Source organism: Aulonocara stuartgranti, assembly GCF_965226115.1.
Source record: "Aulonocara stuartgranti genome assembly, chromosome: 22".
Lineage (NCBI taxonomy): Eukaryota > Metazoa > Chordata > Actinopteri > Cichliformes > Cichlidae > Aulonocara > Aulonocara stuartgranti.
In genome coordinates, this window is record NC_138957.1 from 26,361,591 (window position 1) to 26,381,746 (window position 20,156).

Consider the following 20,156-nt stretch of genomic DNA (forward strand, 5'->3'; position numbering starts at 1 on the left):
GTGTAGGCTCAGCGCTTACTGGAAGGAAGAGGAAGTTTCCTGGGTTTTGCAGAGAAAGCAGTTTTAGCCGTAGCTGGAAACAGCGAGGCAAATGTCTGTGTACGCAGCACATTTCAACGCAATTAAATCAAAGTCTGCAGGACAGAACACACACACACACACACAAGTTAAAAAAAAAGAATAAAAAATTAGCTTGCATATTATGTGAGAGAAAGCACGCCCACTGGATCTAGATTTTAAGCTTGGTACAATTACACAATGGAAGCCAGGAGCTGACATATAAGATAAATCCTGTTGTCTACGCAGGAGAAATAATTTGCTTCCTCCTTTTAACTAATTAGGTCTTTGGTCAGTAGTTCATGAGCCAAATGTTTGAACACAATCCCACCACTTTGTTACTGTAGCAGCTAGAGAACAATCAAGAGTTAATTTCACTGATAATTACATTGTAGCTCTTTGTCTGTCTTACTGGATCCTGATAGAACAGTGGAGCTTTCACACACTGGGGCCTGATGACTGGATGTGGCACCTCCTTTGTCACCTTCCAAATCTGTTTCAAGTCCATTGTTACATCAGATGCTTTTGTTGTTATTATTATTATTATTATTATTATTAGTAGTAGTAGTAGTATTAGTATTAGTATTATAGCCTAAGCTCAATCTGTCACTATCCAGGTGGTCTGTGCTGTCACCATATCTCTTGAGTGAATGATATATCTATGACAGATTTTAGATTGACATGCTAGACAGTGCTTGACCAACATCATCAAAGCACCAAATTCGGGATCTTAAAAATTAATATAAACCCTACGCTGCCTACAGTGACTACAGTCCAGTGATCACTACAGTCATCACAAAACTATAGAAACCCTTTTTAATCAGAGTATAGCATCAAGTCAGTCAAATTTCTGGGATATTGATCTAGTCAGTTAGGTAGCAGAGGGGATTGTTAATCAGGTTCAGCTACTACTAACAGGTGGATTATTGAGGCAACAATGCAGGTAGAGGCCACCAGACATAGTAGTGGTGGACAAGCAGAGGAAGATGGCTGTAGTGATTGATGTAGCTATACCAAGTGATCGCAATATTAAGAAGAAGGAACATAAGAAACTTGAGAAATAACAAGGGCTGAGAAAGGAGCTGGAGAAGATGTGGAGGTGAAGGAAACAGTGGTCCTCATGGTAACTGGAGCCAAGCTCGAAGGATAAAGACAGCCCCGTGGGAGATTGGGGAATTAATATATATGTTACTGTTACTAGTACTAATTACGACAGTACAAGCATTTTCCAGAGAATTATGTCTTCATTACTTAGGAATGCTGCTCCCCTGTTGAGCTACTTCTTGTAGCGACACAATATTATACGTCTTAAACACAAGATGGCGCCAGAGCCTTTGCAACGTCAGTTTTCATTCAATAAATCCAGACTTTCATTCAATATAATCTGACTTTCATCAAATATATTCAAGTTTCATTCAGTATATTCAGATTTCTATTTTAACTGAATATTTTCCTGTTCGCTTAGGCTTCAGCCAGGCTGTGTCCCATAATGTGTCTCGCGGCTCTACTCTAGTTAAAGTGGAACGTTTTGTTCAAAGAAGATCTATGCATCTATGATCTATGCATTAAGTAGATGTTTATTGCTTTCTTATTTAAAGATACAGGAATTAAACTCCATCGAGCCAGCAAATTAAATCGACTAATTTCCAGTTTACACGTATAGTTGTATTTTTGTTGGATCGTGTGGAGGACGGTGAATAATGGCATTAAAAGTATACAGTGAGTAATAGAAAGATGACAGATTGCCAAAAGAAAACAATTACAGTTATCAACACCCGTTTTCTCGATCACTGATGTGTGCAAAAGCAGTAGGTTAACTACTTTATAAGGATAAGAAGAAAAAAATAGTAATTATAACTTATTTTCATGTAGATACTTTATCATTTTAGATACTAATGAAAATACCCCTAAAGAATTTTGTGCAAAGTGCAATTCCTGTCCAAAAACTGAACAGATGATGCTACGGTCCTCAGTGTGCAGTGTTGTTGTAGTTTGGATCAAAAACAGCCATAGTGGAACTGAATGCTGATAAATAAATGAGACACAGACAAAGACAATGTAAGATAATTGCTGGTGGTTAATATGCTGCATTCTCATGACCAATAGATCAATAGACCTATCTCTTTTGTGCTAATTTTGAATGAAAGCAGTGTTAATATCACAAGGTGTAATTTTATTTTTTTATATTCACCCTATGATGTGGCCACTGTAGGTTTCCCAGACCCTTACAGCTGTGATCCTATCTTCTCCAGTGATAGCAAATTAGGTGCCACTTCCTGACCCGACAGAAGGGGAGAAAGAGTACTGAGGCTGGACTGCAAGGAGGAGAAAACAGACGTCATGAGGCAGCTGAATTTGTTTGACAGCGATGAAGCAGATCATACTTTGTGAACACAGTGCACAGTTTACTATTATTGCTTGTCACTTAATTGTAAATCCCTAAAATGCTTTAAAAACACATAATTGAATGCTGAAATATCAGATACACCTCATTGCCACTTACAGGAAGCTGAAGCAGAAGCCACAAGAAGCGCTACGATAACAACGACAACAACGACAACAACGACAAGCATTCTGTGAACATGAACACAAAGAACTATTTAATTATTTAAGAATTATTTAAAATTGGTGTTGATTGTAATTATAGTAAAAATGGTCTCACCTGTCTGCTTGGTTGTTTAGGTCAAAAAGATGAAGACGCGAATACTGAAACGTGCGTCTAAGTTTAGGCAAAACTGTGCAGCTACACTCTCCAGTTTACAGCAAGACGCAGCCTGGTTCATTTATACTCCCTTTAGTGCTTCAACATACAAATGATGGGCGGTATTTTCTGTTAAAGCATATTTGCATGCATATAATGTGTTCACATTGAACACCTGCAGACTTCACAGTTGATTTCACTTTTTGACTAAAATTACCGTAAGTACAGATATATAAGCAGGAAACAGATACATTTTAGTCTCCCATTATCAAACCATCCCTAGGTGCTGCTCGGCAGTGATATTGCATGCTACATTCAAAATTATATGCAGATTTGTCCTAATTAGTTAAATGGACTGATTCTTATATAGCTGCGTAGCAAAGTTTGAAACTTTACAAAATCACATGAAATCTTTTAAGAAAACGTCCTTGAAAGCAGTCCTTGAGTGGGATTTAAGTCTGTATGTGAGCTTCAAGAAGGCTGTGTGAGTACACTATCCAGTTTACAGTAAGAAACTGGCTACCATGTGTACATTTATAGTGCCTCACATTTGAATTAGGAGATAAAAGTTTTCACTGGTCTGTTGCACAAGTATATGCAGTAGCTGGCGTTCAAATTTATAAAGTATGTCAGCTAGGCATGTTTCTCATTGTTAGCATGTTAGTAATCTGAACATGACTGAAAATCCTGCAGAACCAGATTATTAGTTGTTCTTGATTTTACTAACCACCACTTTACTTAACCACCACTCGGCCTTGTTTGGCAGTGATATTGTCTGAAACCTCCAAAACCTTGTGCAGACTTTTCCTGTTCACTTGGGGTTCAGCCACTCTGCAATGAACTAATGGATATCTGGTTAAGAACGCTTCCTTGAAAACAGTTACTATTTAGAATTTTAAAGAATATCATTTTAGTTAAAGAGCTTTACATAATGGGAGTTTATGTTATCAGCTCTTACATGATGTCTCATGGTGATCCTGTGTTCTTGACAGACATGTCAGGGTGTTCATATCAGTTCCAGTCAGAATACAATGTTCTATTTGATAGAAAGGAAAGCCAATCTGCACATTTTTTTTAATCATACAAGGAAGAGGAAGACATGGAGCCCGAGCAAAGACTAAAATAAAACCTGAAAGAGGACTATATCACCTTAGCAGCCGTCGATCACTATTGCACATTTTATTTGTTCATTTTTTCTGCTACTTTGTCCTCCATCATTGTTTCTTGTGGTTTTTGGTTCATTTGCTATTTATGAACATATTTAAATGCAACTTTTACAACAGAATAGAAAGGTGTAATGGACTTTTTCTGATGAGAGTAGCAAAAGGGCATGTCTGCCTTCTCAAACCTAGATTAGAGAATGTTGACATTAAAAAAATGTAACTACGGCGTTACAGTCGGAACCAACCATAACACTAATAAGCAACTGTGTAGTAAAAATACTTTGTTTGGACACTTTTGTGATAAAACTGATCAAAAAGATCTACAAAAAATTGGACCTGGCTGATGTTTCAGTTCATTATTTAACCACATGCAGCTTAACCCATTTCACACTCACCACTCACCACGATATTAGTCTCGTTTATAGCAGGCAACTAAGAGGTGCTACTACACTCAAAAAAATAATAATTAATTGGATGAACGTAATTTTATCTTGCCACTTATATTCCATCTAAACAAATCATGTTATATTAATCCATCTTGGTTGTGTTGTGTCAACACGATATATGTGTGTAGGTTTAACATAATATTAACATTAACATTCAATTAATTTGATTTGATGTTTCTATGGCAAACGTAATTAAATCATGTAGCATCTACATGAAATTCAGCAACTTAATTTGTTCTTGTTGAGATGACATGATACAATCCAGTAAGAGTGGCTGGATCCAGGCAACTAACCACTCTTACTAGATTGTATGATGTCATCTCAACAAGAGATGGTTTACCTGGTAACATTACCTTCCTAAGCGAGAGGGAGGGTGATGGGGCTTCTTATGTGTGTGTCTTTTGTGTGCATCACCTGTGTGATGGAGGGAGACTGCAAAAGGAAAGTGCACAGTCTGTCTCTGAGAGAGTCGCTTGTAATCCTCAGACCCTGCTCAGTCTGTAAATTGCTTGCTGATGAAGCTGAATGTTCACTGCAGCCCAAAACGACCCTCAGGCAATCAGACAATGTCCAGGTGCTCCCGGAGGCCAGTCCAGCCCTCAGCTTAGTAAGTGATTAACTGGTAAACATATCCAAGCATTTATTTTTATCATTTCTTTTTTATTTTTAATCCCAAGACAAAAAGCATCACAAAACACAGAATACAGCAAGTCATCATAGGCTACTGTATGATTAGGAATCCAGCTTATAACTATAATTTCGTTCATTTCAGCACTTTAATTTTGACTTATTCACACTTTACTGCTGTGCACTCCTGTAAAGCCACTGACAGTTGAAGCGATTAACACTGATTATCCTGTTCTAATGTGATCTTGTACCAGCACATCCTCTAATAGTAAGCAAAAGCACCTCGAGCAACACACTAAAAGAGGACAAAGTGCTCACCAGGCCTCAGTACTTCCCAGATTGTAGAATGATCCCAAGCAACAGCCTGATCAAAGTAGACCCTTTGCTGCAACCCACAGGAGGTTTTCTGCCACAGGGCAGCCACAGCTGTCTTGTGGAAATGACTTAAAGACTATTAGCCGTCACTGAGGACCTACACAGTATTGGCCAGGTGGTTTTCATGAAGTGGATTTCTCCAATTTAATGAGTTTTCCCATTTTCCCTTGCAGTGTTGGTCAACCTTCGATACCATTTCAAAGAGCTGTGGTCTAAAAGGCCACGGTGTTTTAAAGTACTGTGGCGTTCCACTGCATTGTGTCTGGTGTAGCGCAATGAAAGCTGAGCTGCATGTATTCAGGCAGCGAAACCCAACCCATGTTTGAATTAGTGTACAGAATACTGCAAAGCTGCTGATTATTTGGTACGTTAGCACATGCTCAAGTATCTCATTAACATAAACCATGAAGTGAAAAAGAGACACTCGTGATAATCTGCAAGCTACTCTGAATGGATTTTAAGGAACCAAAACCCCAACACTTTATCTCTTCAGCGCTTGTGATTTAAAGCTTTTAAGTCTCTGCAGATTTCGCAAAACACTGAGCAAGACAGCTACAGCTCAAACACTGACAGAAAGAGTCGTCAAGTATCTACCAAAATAGCAGCAAAAGTATTCTTTGGATAATCCGTAGAGAGACACATCCGCCGAGCTCAGCTTGTATCCTTTTGATATTGTTCTGCAAGTGTCCACCGAGTAGTCCTGGGTCAAACTGCATCTTAAATCCTCCTCTTAGTGCTGTCTGACAATGACGGGGGTTATTTCAGGTTCAAATTCCAGTGTGCAAGCAAAGAAGCTGTAAGAGGATTTCAAGAACAACTTTGACCCAGGTGTTAATATCACACCAGAAGAGTAATAATAACTCCATCATCCTGGCCTTGCCACAGCATCTCGCCCTCAAACTCCACTTTCCCATGTTTCCTGGCTCTCATCAGAATCCCCACCACCTTGTCAGAGATCCGAACGTATCTGTCAAACAGTTCTCCAAATGTGACCCGGGTCTTTCCATCTGGGTCCGGATCGGCCATAGTTCTGATCACATAGCACATGTCGTCTATTTCACGGTGGATATGTTTCTCCGCACGTTTGGCCCTTTCTGCCGTCTTACTACCCTCCTTTGGACGTCCGTAACCCTCTTGACCTTTCTGGAGGCGGAGGGACATGGAATAGTCATAATCAAAGTATTCACTGAAGGGGTTGAGTTTCTGATTAACTGTGTGCTCAGAGGCCCAATTCTGCCAGCGGCTCTTGAGATTTCCCACGCTGCTGTATTTCTTGGACAACGTGTTGATCTTGTTGGCATCCTCAGCTTCTTTTTTGTAGCTGTGAAGCATGTCAAGTGACACAACAAGTCAATACAAAATGAACAAGACACTCAGTACTGGTTTTTATTGTTATATTGGTTATCATTTCTGCTTCTCTCTTGGCCAGATCTGATTTGAAAAAGAAAGGTGTAATCTTAATGAGAAAGTTACCTGTATAACTAAACAGGGTTTCAGTAATCAACAGAAAGAACTTGTGGTTTTACTTGCTTTTAAATGTAATTGTTGGAGACAAAAATGATAAATGTGTGCAAGTTTTTGTGTGGTCTAATGAAAACATCCAGTCTGTCAGCTCAATTCTCTATTTCTTAAATATTGAAAAGAAGTAAAGAGTGTTTGAGTTTTTAGAATTTGTTGGATGAAAGTTGATTTGGTGAACATTTTATACTCCCTCTTAACATTTTCTTTTTTGAAAACTTAATTCTGAATACAAAATGAAGCCCAGTGACACTACTTACATTGGAACTGAGGATCTTTTTATTCCCACTGCTGTCTCAGAGTCTTCTTCACAGTTGTTTTCCTCTGCTTCTTCTGAAAAGCTTGTTCTGTGTGTTTTATCTACTTCCAGTCCCTCTACATCTGCCTCGAGGGGCCCACTGTCCTCTTTACGCCCACAGGTGAATCCCTCTCTTGGATCTCCTCCTTCTTTAACAAGCTTCTGCTCATTCTCCACCTGCTTCCAGCTTTTGGTCAGCGATGACACCATGTTGGAGCACTTCCTCCGACGGGTGGGCGAGCTTTTCTTCTTTAGCAGTCTGTCAATCTCCTCATCTGATGGGAGATGCTCCCTCTTGATTTTTTCTGTCAGGAGCCCAATACCTGCACTCTTCTCCTGAGCGCTGCTGGTCACTGTCTTCACCACTTGCTTTGTCTTGATAAAAGACGCCGCTGGTGGCTCATCCGATGTCTTAACCTCACCAGTCTTTGATGTCGTTGTTTGTGTAGCTGTGAGACCTTTAGAAGCTTCTGTTTGCTGCGTTTGAATGGATGGAGGCTTCTTTGAAACCCACTTCTTTTTGGGTTCCTCTGGTCCACCCAGTGAAGACGGAGCCCAGCCGCTTGGCTCGCTGGCCTGCTTGTTCTCATTCTCTGTCACCCATTGCTGCCAGCTGCTTGCCAGGTTGCACACCATGCTAATAGTGCGGAGCTTCTTGATGTTCTTGTTGCTGAATGGTTTCCTTTGGGAAACTTGGCCATTGTGTTTGTCTGACATAATTGTCTCTATTAGTCTGTAAATACAGGCACAATTAATCCTCCCAAGTAAGCTGTAAGATTTGCTAAAATGAACTCATATCCTCTGCCTGACTCGCTGTACCTTTGTTGTCTCTGTTTCCCTGCTCCCACACACAGCTCCAAACTGGGGAGCGTAAACCCTAATGGTGGAAAGTATTCGAGTCATCCCAGGCTACCAACGTGATCGTCTTTCTCTGACACTGGTCACCCCCATGCACTCATGTTTCATCACAGATTAAAGCGCTTGTAACTAGAGGTGGACAGGGCAGTAAAACAAGTGCAAAACAGAATGACAAAAAACTTACCATTTTATATGCATTCAACATGTTCAGCTTCATAGATATTAATGATGATGATGTATACTGGGAGATATCTGCAACAATTACACAATATTCTACTTCGCTTTGCTAGCTTTTGCTAACCTTTTGGTTAAAGTACTTGTGACTCTTGATAAAAAGTATAAACCTGTTTTACAAAGTCTTACAAAGAATACGTTGAACTCATAAGCAGTTAAACCCACTTTTAATGGTATCATCTTTACTGCCACAAGCTGACATTTTTGGTGTAACACAAGGTTATGGTGGCTAATGTTAGCCAGTGTTATGAAACTTTAGAGTTGCTGAGCCCATTTGCTGATTTCCTTGCTACTATAAAGCTTTCCGTTTTACCCTTTAACTGTCTGAATATATTTTGTGGTCAAGGGGCTGCAGTATTCACTGCATATAGTGGGGCTTTAAGGGAACGTTTCAGATTAACTCTCTGAAGACAACAGTGATGCATGAAGTAAGAAGGAAAGAAATGCAACAGTACATTAGTATAATGACTGAAACTAGCACCACTGAAGGAACAATGGGCTGGGAGGTCAGTTCCTTCGTCATAATTATGCAAATTCACATGACCATGAAAACAGAAATATTCAATTTAAAGTACAAATTCAGCACCTTAACTGTGTACTCGACTAGCTTTTAACGGTAGCTAGTTAAGAAACTGGTTATAAAGAAAAAGAACAAGTATAACAAAAGGAAACTCTGGGGAGTTTCAACCAGGAAAGAATATGATACCCGCAGAAGACTGGGATGTCTTGCTTACGCATGCAGTGGTTTAGTCTTCCAATGCAGAGGTAAGGAAATCTCATCTCACTCAGTGGAGAGTGGCATGTATTCTGACGTTAGCAATATCATCAAAACATACTGCAAGCCTTAGGGGGTGTTTAGTCCTGTTTTAAGAGCTGTTTTATTTGAAGATGGTTTTATGTGTGTTGATTTTACATATGCACGTCTGATGAGGAAGGGGCCTGTTTATAAATAGGACTTGGAACATACACACGCACACAGGCATTAAGTTGCATCTGTTGGCAGTCTGTCATGGAGGGTGGAAGTGACTCAGAGAGCATCAGCAGAGGACATGTTCTCAAACCAACTCAGCATGTTAATATATACAGTTTCAAACTGTGCAGAGAGGAAGGCTAGTGCTCCTCCACAAGGACAAACGGGCTCACTATGCTTTCAAGTCTGGGGATAAAATAAAATCTGTGCTTGCAAATGCTTTGAAAATCCAAACAAAATATTAATTTTAATCCAAAGTAACAAAAAAACTGCATTATTTTTAATGCTTTTAATGAACAGACTGTATTTCATTGACAAAACATGCAGCACTTCCTTATCTAGAAACTGCCAAAGAGTTTGTTTTCAAACAATAAATGTTGTGTTTAGGTACAAAAAATCACCCTGAGACAATTTACCTCACAGGGCTTCTTTGTTTTTATATGACACACAGCCACAACTCGAGATTTAAAAAAGAACTGACCTCAGATAAAAGCTATGAATGTCTGGCTGAAACTAAATTTGGGTTTAAATTTAGGAGAAATATGAGGCGAAAATAAGAAACAGGGCACTTCTGCCCAGTAAAGAATGTGATACTTGCACAAGATGAGAATGCCCTGCTTACTCAGTAAGTGGTTTGGTCTTGCAGGCAGACAGGAAATTCAAGCTCTCCATGCCAGCACGCATCAGCTGATGTCTGCATGTTCTGTACCCTGCATTGTGTCAGTGCTGCTTTCCCTGCCTCTGTTTGGCTTCATGTATTTACATACAAAGGTGAACAGTTCCCAGAACATAGCCATTCTGCAAAATATAAAGTACTGCAGTACTATTCAACATGGTCTTGCCTTTTTTGACTGATACTTTTATTTTATTTTATTTTATTTTATTATACATATAACTGCATTCTATTTTGTGTTAATTGTATTTTCTTGTAGGGAGTCCAATATGCTAAAACATTAAAGTTGGTCACAATCAAGGCAATGCTCAATTTGTTTTTTAAGAGTTTAAAGTTTAATTTTGGAGAAGGAGTTTTTAGTTTGGTTGTCTACCACTGGAGGTCACTATGACTTCATTGTTGGAGCAGTACACGAAGCATCAGGCTACAAATAGTTTACCTATGTGTTTAGTATTTTCACACAGAGCAAAAGGGCCTTTCTACTATTAAGGAGACAGGAAGTTCCACTGCATATTGAATTTAATCCCTATAATTTGCATTATAAATAAAATATCCAAATATCCAAATAAAACTCCAATTCCAAAAAAGTTGAGATGCTCTGTAAAACGCAAATAAACGATTTGTAAATCTCTTGAATCCACATTTTATTCACAATAAAACATTTTACTTCTATGACAAATATTAGCTCATTTTGAATTTGATGATAATAGCGCTTCTCGAAAAGTTGGGCAACAAAAGACAAAAAAAAAGTAACTGTTTTTTTAAATTAATTAGGTTAACTGGCAACAACTCAGCAACATGACTGGGTATCAAAGGGTATCACAGACAGGCAGAGTCAGAGTAAACATGGGCAGAGCTTCACCAATCTGCAGAAAACTGTTTGCAAATTCTGGAACAATTTCAGAATAATGGTCCTCGACATAAATGTGTGAAGACGCTGAGAATATCATTATCTGCAGTTCGAAATATCGTCAAAAGTTTCAGAGAACCAAGGAAAATCAGTGTGATCTTCGGGGGCCCTCAGGTAGCCCTGCATTAAAAACATAGAAATCCCTGCATGGGCTCAGGACCACGTCTAGAAATCACTGTGAATGCAGTTTGCTATGTCATCCACAAATGCAGTTTGCAATTACAGTTGCTCCGAGACAGTAACAGTAACAGACTAAACTATTTAAATAGTACAATATGTTACAGAGTTTACAGATTTAAGAAATAGCGCTAATATATACAAATCGCTCAATTATACACATTAAAAATATTACAGAGGTGATTATAAATATCAAGAATATTGACAAATGCTCCAGAAATGCTGCCATCTTCTCTGGACTGAGGTGAGGTGGAAAATTGCTCTGTGGTCAAATTAATTTAAAAAAATTCTCTTTGGAAAACATGGATATCACATCCTCTGGACTAATTGGGAAATTATCCTTGACCCGTGGTGGCGTGTTCGCAGACAGCCTCTGTTGGGGGCAGTGCCAAAATATATGGTACATCCAGTCTGTGGGATACGCATGACTGTGATGTTGTTGGCCAGTCAGCCAGAAATGGAGCAGATCAAAGTGATAACAAAGAAACCGAGTGTTATCCTCTCACTGTACTTACTTTTTTACCACTTGGATCGACTACAACTTTACATGTGCACCATGAACACGTCACAGAGTTGAAAAAAAAAAGGGCTAAGACAGGAAATTAAATAAAACAAAAAACATCCTGGATACATGGGGGTAATTATTTTAGGGTCTTTACCATATAATAAATTTTTTTTGCATTGAGCCGAATGTCGTTGTCATGTGTTGGTGCTCCATAAATAAAAATGAAGGGAAAATGTCTCCGTGAACAAATCCTGACCAAAGTTACACTTCAGTCATAACCATACTTTGTAAATGGAATGATGCTTATATAGCACTTTTCTACTCGTGGGCTCAAAGTGCTTTATATAACACACACACACTTTTTTCTATTTTTTTCTACCTAAGTGCTTTCTATTTAATATTCACACTCCAAAGAGCAACTCAGGTCCAAGGATCTTGCCCAAGTAAACTTTGGCATACAGACTGCAGCAGCAGGGGCTCAAACCGCCAAACCTTTGATTTGCAGATGATCTGCTGTTTCTCCAGAGCTACATCCAGATTGCTGGATGTAGCTCTGGATCAACATCCCAACATTTATATGTTGGGATGTTGATTTGATCATTGCAGCAACACTTCAAGTCTGATGAAGAGGATAAAGACAAGCACAGACAGAGCACAGAGCACAGACCAGTCTGCATTCTGAGCAAGACATCCCAGTCTTCTGCATGTACAGCATCACATCTATTACTGAGCAAGTATCTCTGTGCTATCTCTGGAAGCAACAGGCTGCAGCAAGCAAAAATGAACTCATTTGACAGTAATAACCATTAACCTGCCCATCAGATGTAATCAGAGGTTACAGCTGGGTAGAATGATCCAGAACGACTCAGTGTTCTGGGACCCTCTGTAAATGAACAATTACATCTGATAGGCAGGTTAATGCATTTTGACATTTCTTTGGGCAAGATACTCAACCCCAAGTTGCCCCAATGTATCCACAAGAGTGTGTGTGCGTCGCATGTGTGGATTCGAGTGAATAAAACATGTAGTAGAAAGAGCTTGAGTAGAAAGGCATTGTATAAAGACCAGTCTGCTTACCATACACCTCAAGAGTGGTAGATATCAGTTTGATGATGATGCTGATTAGATTCACTCATCGAATTCTACCCCTTTATCACGTCCAGAGGTTGGAAAATCAGCCATGCAGCTCATGAAACATCTACTTATATGTTGCTGTTATTATTCAGATAGCTAAATCCACAAAGAGCAGTGAAGTTATTATGTATCTTATTTCTCAACGCTGCACAACTAAACCTGATCTTTCACTGTATAATGAAAAATTAATGACACAGAATCCATGGAGCTAAAAGTGACAAAGATGCTTCAGGTGAGGAGAAAGAACGTTCCTCTAGACTCAATGAGTGCAGAGGAAGTCTGAAAGGAGAGACACTGCACCTGTGCTTCTTGGTGCTTATGAACATGTGCAGTGTTACTGCTGTTTTGTTTACCCTGCACTGCTTGTACTGAATTTGTTTCATTTGGCTGCAGATATTAATGCGCCTCAGTTGTACAGGAATGCATTTGTTAGGGGCTCTCAAGCTGTTACTCTGACCTTTGCCTGTGTTCCTAGATTTGTGTTGTGCTCGCTGTTATCCTTTTGATCATACTTAGAGTGTTGCTAAAATGATCAAATCAACTTCCCAACATGCAGATGAAACAGATGTGATTGAAAAAGTAACTTTGGTCAGGGTTTGTTTGCAGGGCCAGTGTGAAATGACAAGATGGAACAGCTGTAACTGGGATGTTTCTTTTTTCCTGTCTGTAGACCTTCACTGATTTGATGCCTCTTCATTTTCAGGCCAATAAACAATATCTATAACTGTCTAACTGCTCTTGACAAATAATTGGAATTACCTACACAAAACTGCAGTTTTAACGCAGCTGTATTGAGCTCTTGAAATGCTGCAATGCTGACCCTGACAAAGAAGTCAGCCGTACAAATCTGTCTTGGCACAGGAAAAGTAAACCACTATAAAATCCACTAATACTTCCTTCCGAAGAGGATAGATGTTATTGTTTGACTGTGTGATTTGTCTTTTATAAATAAAGATGGGAAAGACAGTAAATTAGCGCTAGCTCAAAGCAGTGAGGCAAAGAAGAGACCTCGTCCCCTGCGGAGGGATGGACGGGATGACAGAGTGCACTGTTGGAACCAGACAAGTTGATTAGCTGAAGGCCGAGGGAGAGTTTAAAGGTCCCTGGTTTGGATTTATGCGCTGGGTTTGATGACAGTGTTTTACACAGCGAAGAGCCTGGAAGAAGACGAGGAAGAAAAATAACAGACAAATCAGGAGCATAGTGGCAGTGTTTACATTTATATGATGTATTAGTAGTGCTGTTTAATGTTACAGATTTTTTTTATGTGTAACTGATAACTGCTAAGGCTTTATAAAGGATTAAATGGTCTCCTTGAGGGGCTTTGAGGCTCTCCTTATGCACACACAGCACTGACTTCTGACAAATCTAGACGAATGACGCTAACGCTCACAGTTACAATGCTAACATGATAACTTTGAATATTTATAATGTGTTATCGAGCTTAGATTTTCGACTTTGTGCCGTGAAACAAAGTCTGCACAGTGTTTTGGAAGTTCTCAGATGCTTGTGGGTGGCATTTCTCAGTTATAGTTCAGTTACACAACAGTGAACCTCTAGGAAAAACACTGGCTGCCCAGTGATTGCACTGAATGTCTTTGCTGTTGGAGAACAATCACAAGCAGTTGGTGCTGCAACCAAATGGTTGCCCACAGTTTGTGCGTGCAACACCTTCAACCTCTGGGCGATCACACAGGTTGCCTAGTGAAAGGCAACCTATTTTCCTCTGACTGCAGTCACTCTCAGAAAGATTGGCAAAGGTTTGCAAAATGATTTATGGCTGATCGCTGTGTTATCAACAGATTGCACGAAATTGCCAAATTGATCTTACTCAGTCACAAACTAATAGCAGATTTCTTGGAGATTAACTTTGTTTTAGCTATTTTATTGACATGTTGATGCTTTGAAGACAGCAGTTGACTGCAAGTAGTCACAGATGCTGTTGCCATTTTCAAAGAACCCAAGTTACAAGTGTATTACACACAGTCGCAGTTATTTTGGTGACCACAGTGTGCAGCTTCTCTTTTGTCTTGTGTTTGCAGAGTTGGGCATTTATAGTATAAAACCAGCAAAGATTTATATGCATAATCTACATGTTCCCTGCAGAAAAATGATGATTTTCCGTTGCTATAAAAAAAATCAGACCACTTTATATAATGCACTTCACAAAAACAAAGATTTATTTTACCCAGATAAAGAACTTTCTCTCATTAAATATCATAATGAATAAGAAAAATGATAAAAGACAGGTACTTTAGTGGTAATTGGCATTGCTGCACCATTGTGTCATTGCTTCACAGCAAGATGGAGCTGGGTTCAAATCCACCAGTGGTTTATTTTTTTCCCTCTGGGTGCCCTGGCCTTCTCTACTGAGATTGAAAGTAGTTTTCTGAAAAGTATATCCCTGTGTTTTAAAAATGACACCTTTTAATATCTTAATCTAATTTTTTATTAAAGTATTTACACTAATTAATGTAACTTGTATTATTCTCAACTATCTGTTTTGGCATTTTATTCTTTTACATTCCCGTTTTGTCTCTTGCACGTACGCCACTTTGATGCACATGCTGGCTTTTGTCACAGCTGCTAACAGCAATTCTGTGTTAAATTTGTGGCTCGCAAACAAGGAACATATCAAAGTGTTCTGACATAAAGACGCAGACTTGCCAAGTGCAGATTGTGATAAAAGGTTTATTGAAGATTAGGACAAATCAGGCTGCTTTTCAAAGTATTCTTGATCATTTGCACGCCTGCGCCTCTGCATTTTAGACGCATTGAATATGTTAGTAAAACACATGCTGTTTGTTTTGTGTCATGCTCTCGTTACCAGATATCTTACAAAAACATGTTGCTTTTGGCTGGCATAGCGTCACTCAGCTCTCACACTTCATTACTTCTAACCGCAGCAGCCTCTGGAGCAATAATTGACCACACACTTCTCACTTGTTACATCATCTTTTATGGAAAGTGAGTTCCAAATTAAAACGACTAAAATACGGCCCTCATATTCTTTAGCCACTACTTCCTGACATGCAAACCAACTACCCGTGCTTTTTTGCAGATTTTCCAGCGTAATTAAGCAAAAAGTATATACTATGTTCCCATAACTTCAGGATGTTTAACAATCATCTAAATCCATTTGGATAATTTGTCCTTTGCTTAAATTGGTGAACAAATCAACATTTACAGCTGAAAGCTTTCAAGCCCTTCAGTAACCACGCAAGTACAAAGCCTTGGTGTTATTATCAGTTTGAATGGTCCCTTCCGTTGCCTGCAGCCTTTCTTTGCTTCACACCCTCTGTGTACAATAACTGTCATTCTTACTCCCACAGACCATCAATCACGTCAGGCTCTTTTTGAGTTTTTCTGCATGAGAGAGTCCCGCACCTCAACATACGTTTACTTTTCTATTCGTCTCCATTTATTTTGTTAAACTGCAGGACTTTTCGCTCAAGACCAGCATATACAATTCAAACTGCTTTATAATCGACAATCTGAAAAAGTAAATCATGACGATACCAGATAAAAATTGGTCTTTTGTGGTCTTGAGACATCAGAGAATTGTTAATGTACATTTGGACAAACTCCGACATGTAACATTTTAACTGAAAAAAAACTGAATAAAGTATCATTCCGTTTGATAAGCTACAGAGTACCAGAGTGAGAAAGGGAATGATTTGAGTTACATACCTCAAATATGAGGAATATCAGACCTCATTCAATCTGATGAATTCGAGAGGTGACTACACCAAGGCTGTTTCAATATCATGCTTTGTGCTGTTGCATCTTTTTAAATGGCTTGCTTTACTGGCAGTTGATTCTGTCTATTGTTGCTAGTCTTGGAGCTTCCTCCTCATGACTGAAGGTGTATGAGATCCATTTAAACCTCAGAAAAAAGTTGTCATAGGAATAAAAAGATAAAATAACATGTGGCTAAACACTAAATACACTTCTACCCTAAAAATGATGGAAGGAGCCTTTTCTTGGTCGCAAATCTAACACATGGATTTTAGTTTTAGCCTGCATCCAAAAATACTGGGTTTGTAATTTGAAACTTTAGTTTGGTTGTCACAACACTTTTTATGGAATGTAAATCAAACACTGCATTATTCCTGCTGAGATAAGCGCTTGATAAAGGTGGGTGTTTTTCTCTAAACCTTTCAGCGAGGTTTTTGAGTTCACAATGCTTTGTCTGCCAGATGAAGACGTACTCAAATTTAATCTACACACGTGGCTTAACAACCTGATGTGGCTTTGCTTGCATCACGAGCTTCCAAACCAGACCCTAAATGGATATTTACGCCTCGGTTCTAATATGTGCAACAAGGCTGGTTATGTACTGAATCTAAACTCTAAAATATGACTGTGTGAGAATCATCGACAGTATATAAACAATCTGTTTTTAGAGCGTCGTCTGTCATGTGTAGGCACAAGCCAAGAAGTGTAGCCGCTGCTGCTGTATTAACCTGCTGCTCAGCTTATAGCTTGCATTCTGTTTTCCTGCAAATGCATATTTGTCTTACTTAAATGTTTCAGATCAAACACATTTTTATATTCGACGAAGATAACCCGAGTTGATATTAAATGCAGATCTTAAAAATGATGATTTCATTAGTTAAGGGAAAAAAGCTATCCAAACCTACCTGGCCATTTTTTTCTTTTTTTGCACCACATTCGACGGCAAGAACTGCAATCAAGTGTTTGCAATAACTAAAAGTACTTTGTCTCACTCGTCTTTGCAGAAATAATCTTCAATTATTTTTTCAATAGTGAAGTATTACAGTTGTTATAGTAACAATACTAGTATATGCAACACCTCCAGTTGCATGTTTTTGGCATCTTGATGCAAATATTTACTTTGCAGAGTTACAACCAGCGATGGGAAGTTATTTTAAAATAGGCGTAAGAGCAACTCTGTGCCACTGAGTCTTTGTGTTTTACTTGCATCTATCTGAAAGAGCGAGTGTAAACACAAAAAATGATTTTATTTTATATGCTGGATGCAAAAAAATAGATTTAAATGTTAAACCAATTTCTTCCAGCCAAAGACTGTAGCATATTAAATTTTTGCTTGATGCCATGTGCATAAAGTTAAAAGATTAAAATTAGTAAAACAAGTTTTAAAAAGAGACTATTTCATATGATCCAATTTTATATGATAGGTTATGCAGAAAAAATAGAACTGGGATGAAAGGTCCATTGCTTTAATACGTATTCAGGTTGTGTTTTACCTTTTTAAAAAGTAACTAACTAATAAAGCAACTAATTACTTTTGAAAATAAGTAATCACTAAAATAACGGGATTACTTTCATGGATAAGTAATCAGTAATTAGTAATTGCTGATTTCAAGTAACTTGACCAACACTGGTTACAACCGTAGATGACCACTATGAGCAAGATAAATAGTAAATGCTAAATAAGTGATGTTTGGAGACCTTTTGTATTATTTTTTCACATGTAGAACAAAAGGACATTGAATAGAATGTATTTTTATTGTCATTACAATACATGTATTATACAATGCTATATATATAAAATTAAAAATGATCATGCAACAGTGCAACATATAAACAAGATATGCCCACTAATGATGTTGTTGCTTTTTTCCTACATCACTTCAAGGTATTTCAGGTTCCCCACAAATGAACCAGACGTTTGTTTGTGGAAATGTAGGAATTTTTTCCTTTTCAGGGGCAGCAACTGCAACACAAAGGCCCACTGACCACTGGTTCCAAGATAAACACATTCAACGCACCAAATGCCACTGATGAACAAACAGATGGCTTTAGAGCTGCAACACTACACATGCACACACAGATTCTCAAAGAGTCACGAATGTATTTCTGGTAGCTGTCATGGCTTTATTATAGTCACTGCCTTTTTAGAAGAGCAACTGAGATTCCAGTGGACAGGAGGTCCTGCCATGAGCAGTGATTTTTTTTAGCAGAACTTTAGGATGTAGTTACCAATTTAGGGTTAAGACTCCACTGAGTACTTACAGTTCTATATGCTTTATAGCAGGCTGATTTGTGGTCTCCACTAAATGCAAATCTACAAAGACGTATGCTTTTTTCTGCTCTTAGTCCAAGGGCAGACTCAACATACATTCATGTGACAAACTTTGTTAAATTTTGGATTCAACCAAGTCTCATTACGGCCTCTTCAGTCTGGAGACGAGTGTGTTTTGTTGCTTGTTCCACAGACAGCTACATTTTGCACAAAAACAATTCCAGTGATAAACATCTGCTTTTGATACAACAAATTTATTTCGCTGACACCATTCATTTAGTTTACAGTTGCAATAATGGACATAGCTACAAAAATACAACTGCTTCTTCTTCAGCACATTCTTCAATAATAATAATATAACAATAATAATAATAATAAAACAAAGAATTACCTGATTTTTGTTTCTGAGAAAAATGAGATCCACATATTGTAGGACGTTTGTTTTAAATTTCGATAGAAGGGTAGCAGGCCCTTGTAGAGCAAAATTTAGTATTTTGGTCTAGACAACTGTTATGTTCCCCTAAAAAGGTCCAGGGATGAGGTTGAAAAAAGGAGACAGGGAGGCAAAATGGTTAAATTAAAGAGTTTTATTACTGCTTCTATTAATAACCAAACTCAAAGAGACAGACAAGCCCCTATCACCATTTAAAGAAACAAAACTCAAGCGTTGGTCAGTGAACTGAAAAGCAAGTAAAAAAGGATTAGTTACCAAACACACTCCTCTCCACCGAGTAGGAGCCAACAGTCACAAAACACAGCTCACTTGCTGCAACCACTAACATGGCTCTCTGGCACTAGAGCTCACCTTTCTCTGGCCTTAAATACTTCTAATTGCTGATGAGAGTCAGCTGTACAGAAAAAAGGTGACACGTAAGACAGGAGAGACAGCAGGACACACCCACCCAAGGGCAAACTCAGGAGGTGGCCCCGCTAGGGCTGTGACAACAACTCAAAATGTGATGTCCACACATGTGGACGCCAGGTCCTAGGAGGTTAAAGGTCACACTTTTTTGCTAATACCTGGCATTCAGCCTATTCATCCTTTGTTTCCTCTTTAGCCTGGGCCACTATTAAATGCTTTACTTTACTGCTTGTCAACACTTTAGGAATTATGATACTAATATTTTGTACTTTTTAAATCGTGTCCATTTCAAAGCCTTACTGTGTGGTTCCAGGTGCATCATGACAGGCCTGAGTGTTTTCCGCCACCTCTGGAGCTGGCTTTGCTACCCATGCTGCAACAGTTGGCTGTCATGTTGGAAAGATGGCATGCTGCTGCAATTGGTAGTGATATTCTAGCCACAGATGTAAATGTGAGTGTGAGCGGTTGTGTGTGTCTCGGTGTTAGCCCTTTGATCGACTGTCGACCCTGCCTTTCGCCCTATGTTAGCTCAGATATGCTCCAGCCCATCCACTTACAATAATCTTTCTTAAGAAATATGAAAATGAAATCCGATATAATTGAATTAACAGATGACAGCTACACTTATGTTTTCAGAT

The 20,156-nt window shown here is 38.7% G+C and overlaps 1 protein-coding gene across 1 annotated transcript; it reads right to left on the reverse strand.

Annotated features, from left to right (window-relative positions):
* Positions 1 to 5,409: 5,409 nt before the first annotated feature.
* On the reverse strand, positions 5,410 to 8,190 carry abrab (actin binding Rho activating protein b). The gene is made up of 2 exons (XM_082522016.1): positions 7,148 to 8,190; positions 5,410 to 6,690 (listed from the first exon to the last, which is right to left on the reverse strand). Exons 1-2 carry the CDS (start codon positions 7,900 to 7,902, stop codon positions 6,207 to 6,209), a joined length of 1,239 nt encoding a protein of 412 aa, XP_082378142.1. The 5' UTR covers positions 7,903 to 8,190; the 3' UTR covers positions 5,410 to 6,206.
* Between the last annotated feature and the right edge of the window lie 11,966 nt (positions 8,191 to 20,156).

Coding starts and splice junctions, on each gene's coding strand:
- abrab (XM_082522016.1), bottom strand. CDS start 7,902: ATGTCAGACAAACACAATGGCCAAGTTTCCCAAAGGAAACCATTCAGC. Junction 6,691..7,147: donor AAAAGATCCTCAGTTCCAAT/GTAAGTAGTGTC, acceptor CATGCTTCACAG/CTACAAAAAAGAAGCTGAGG.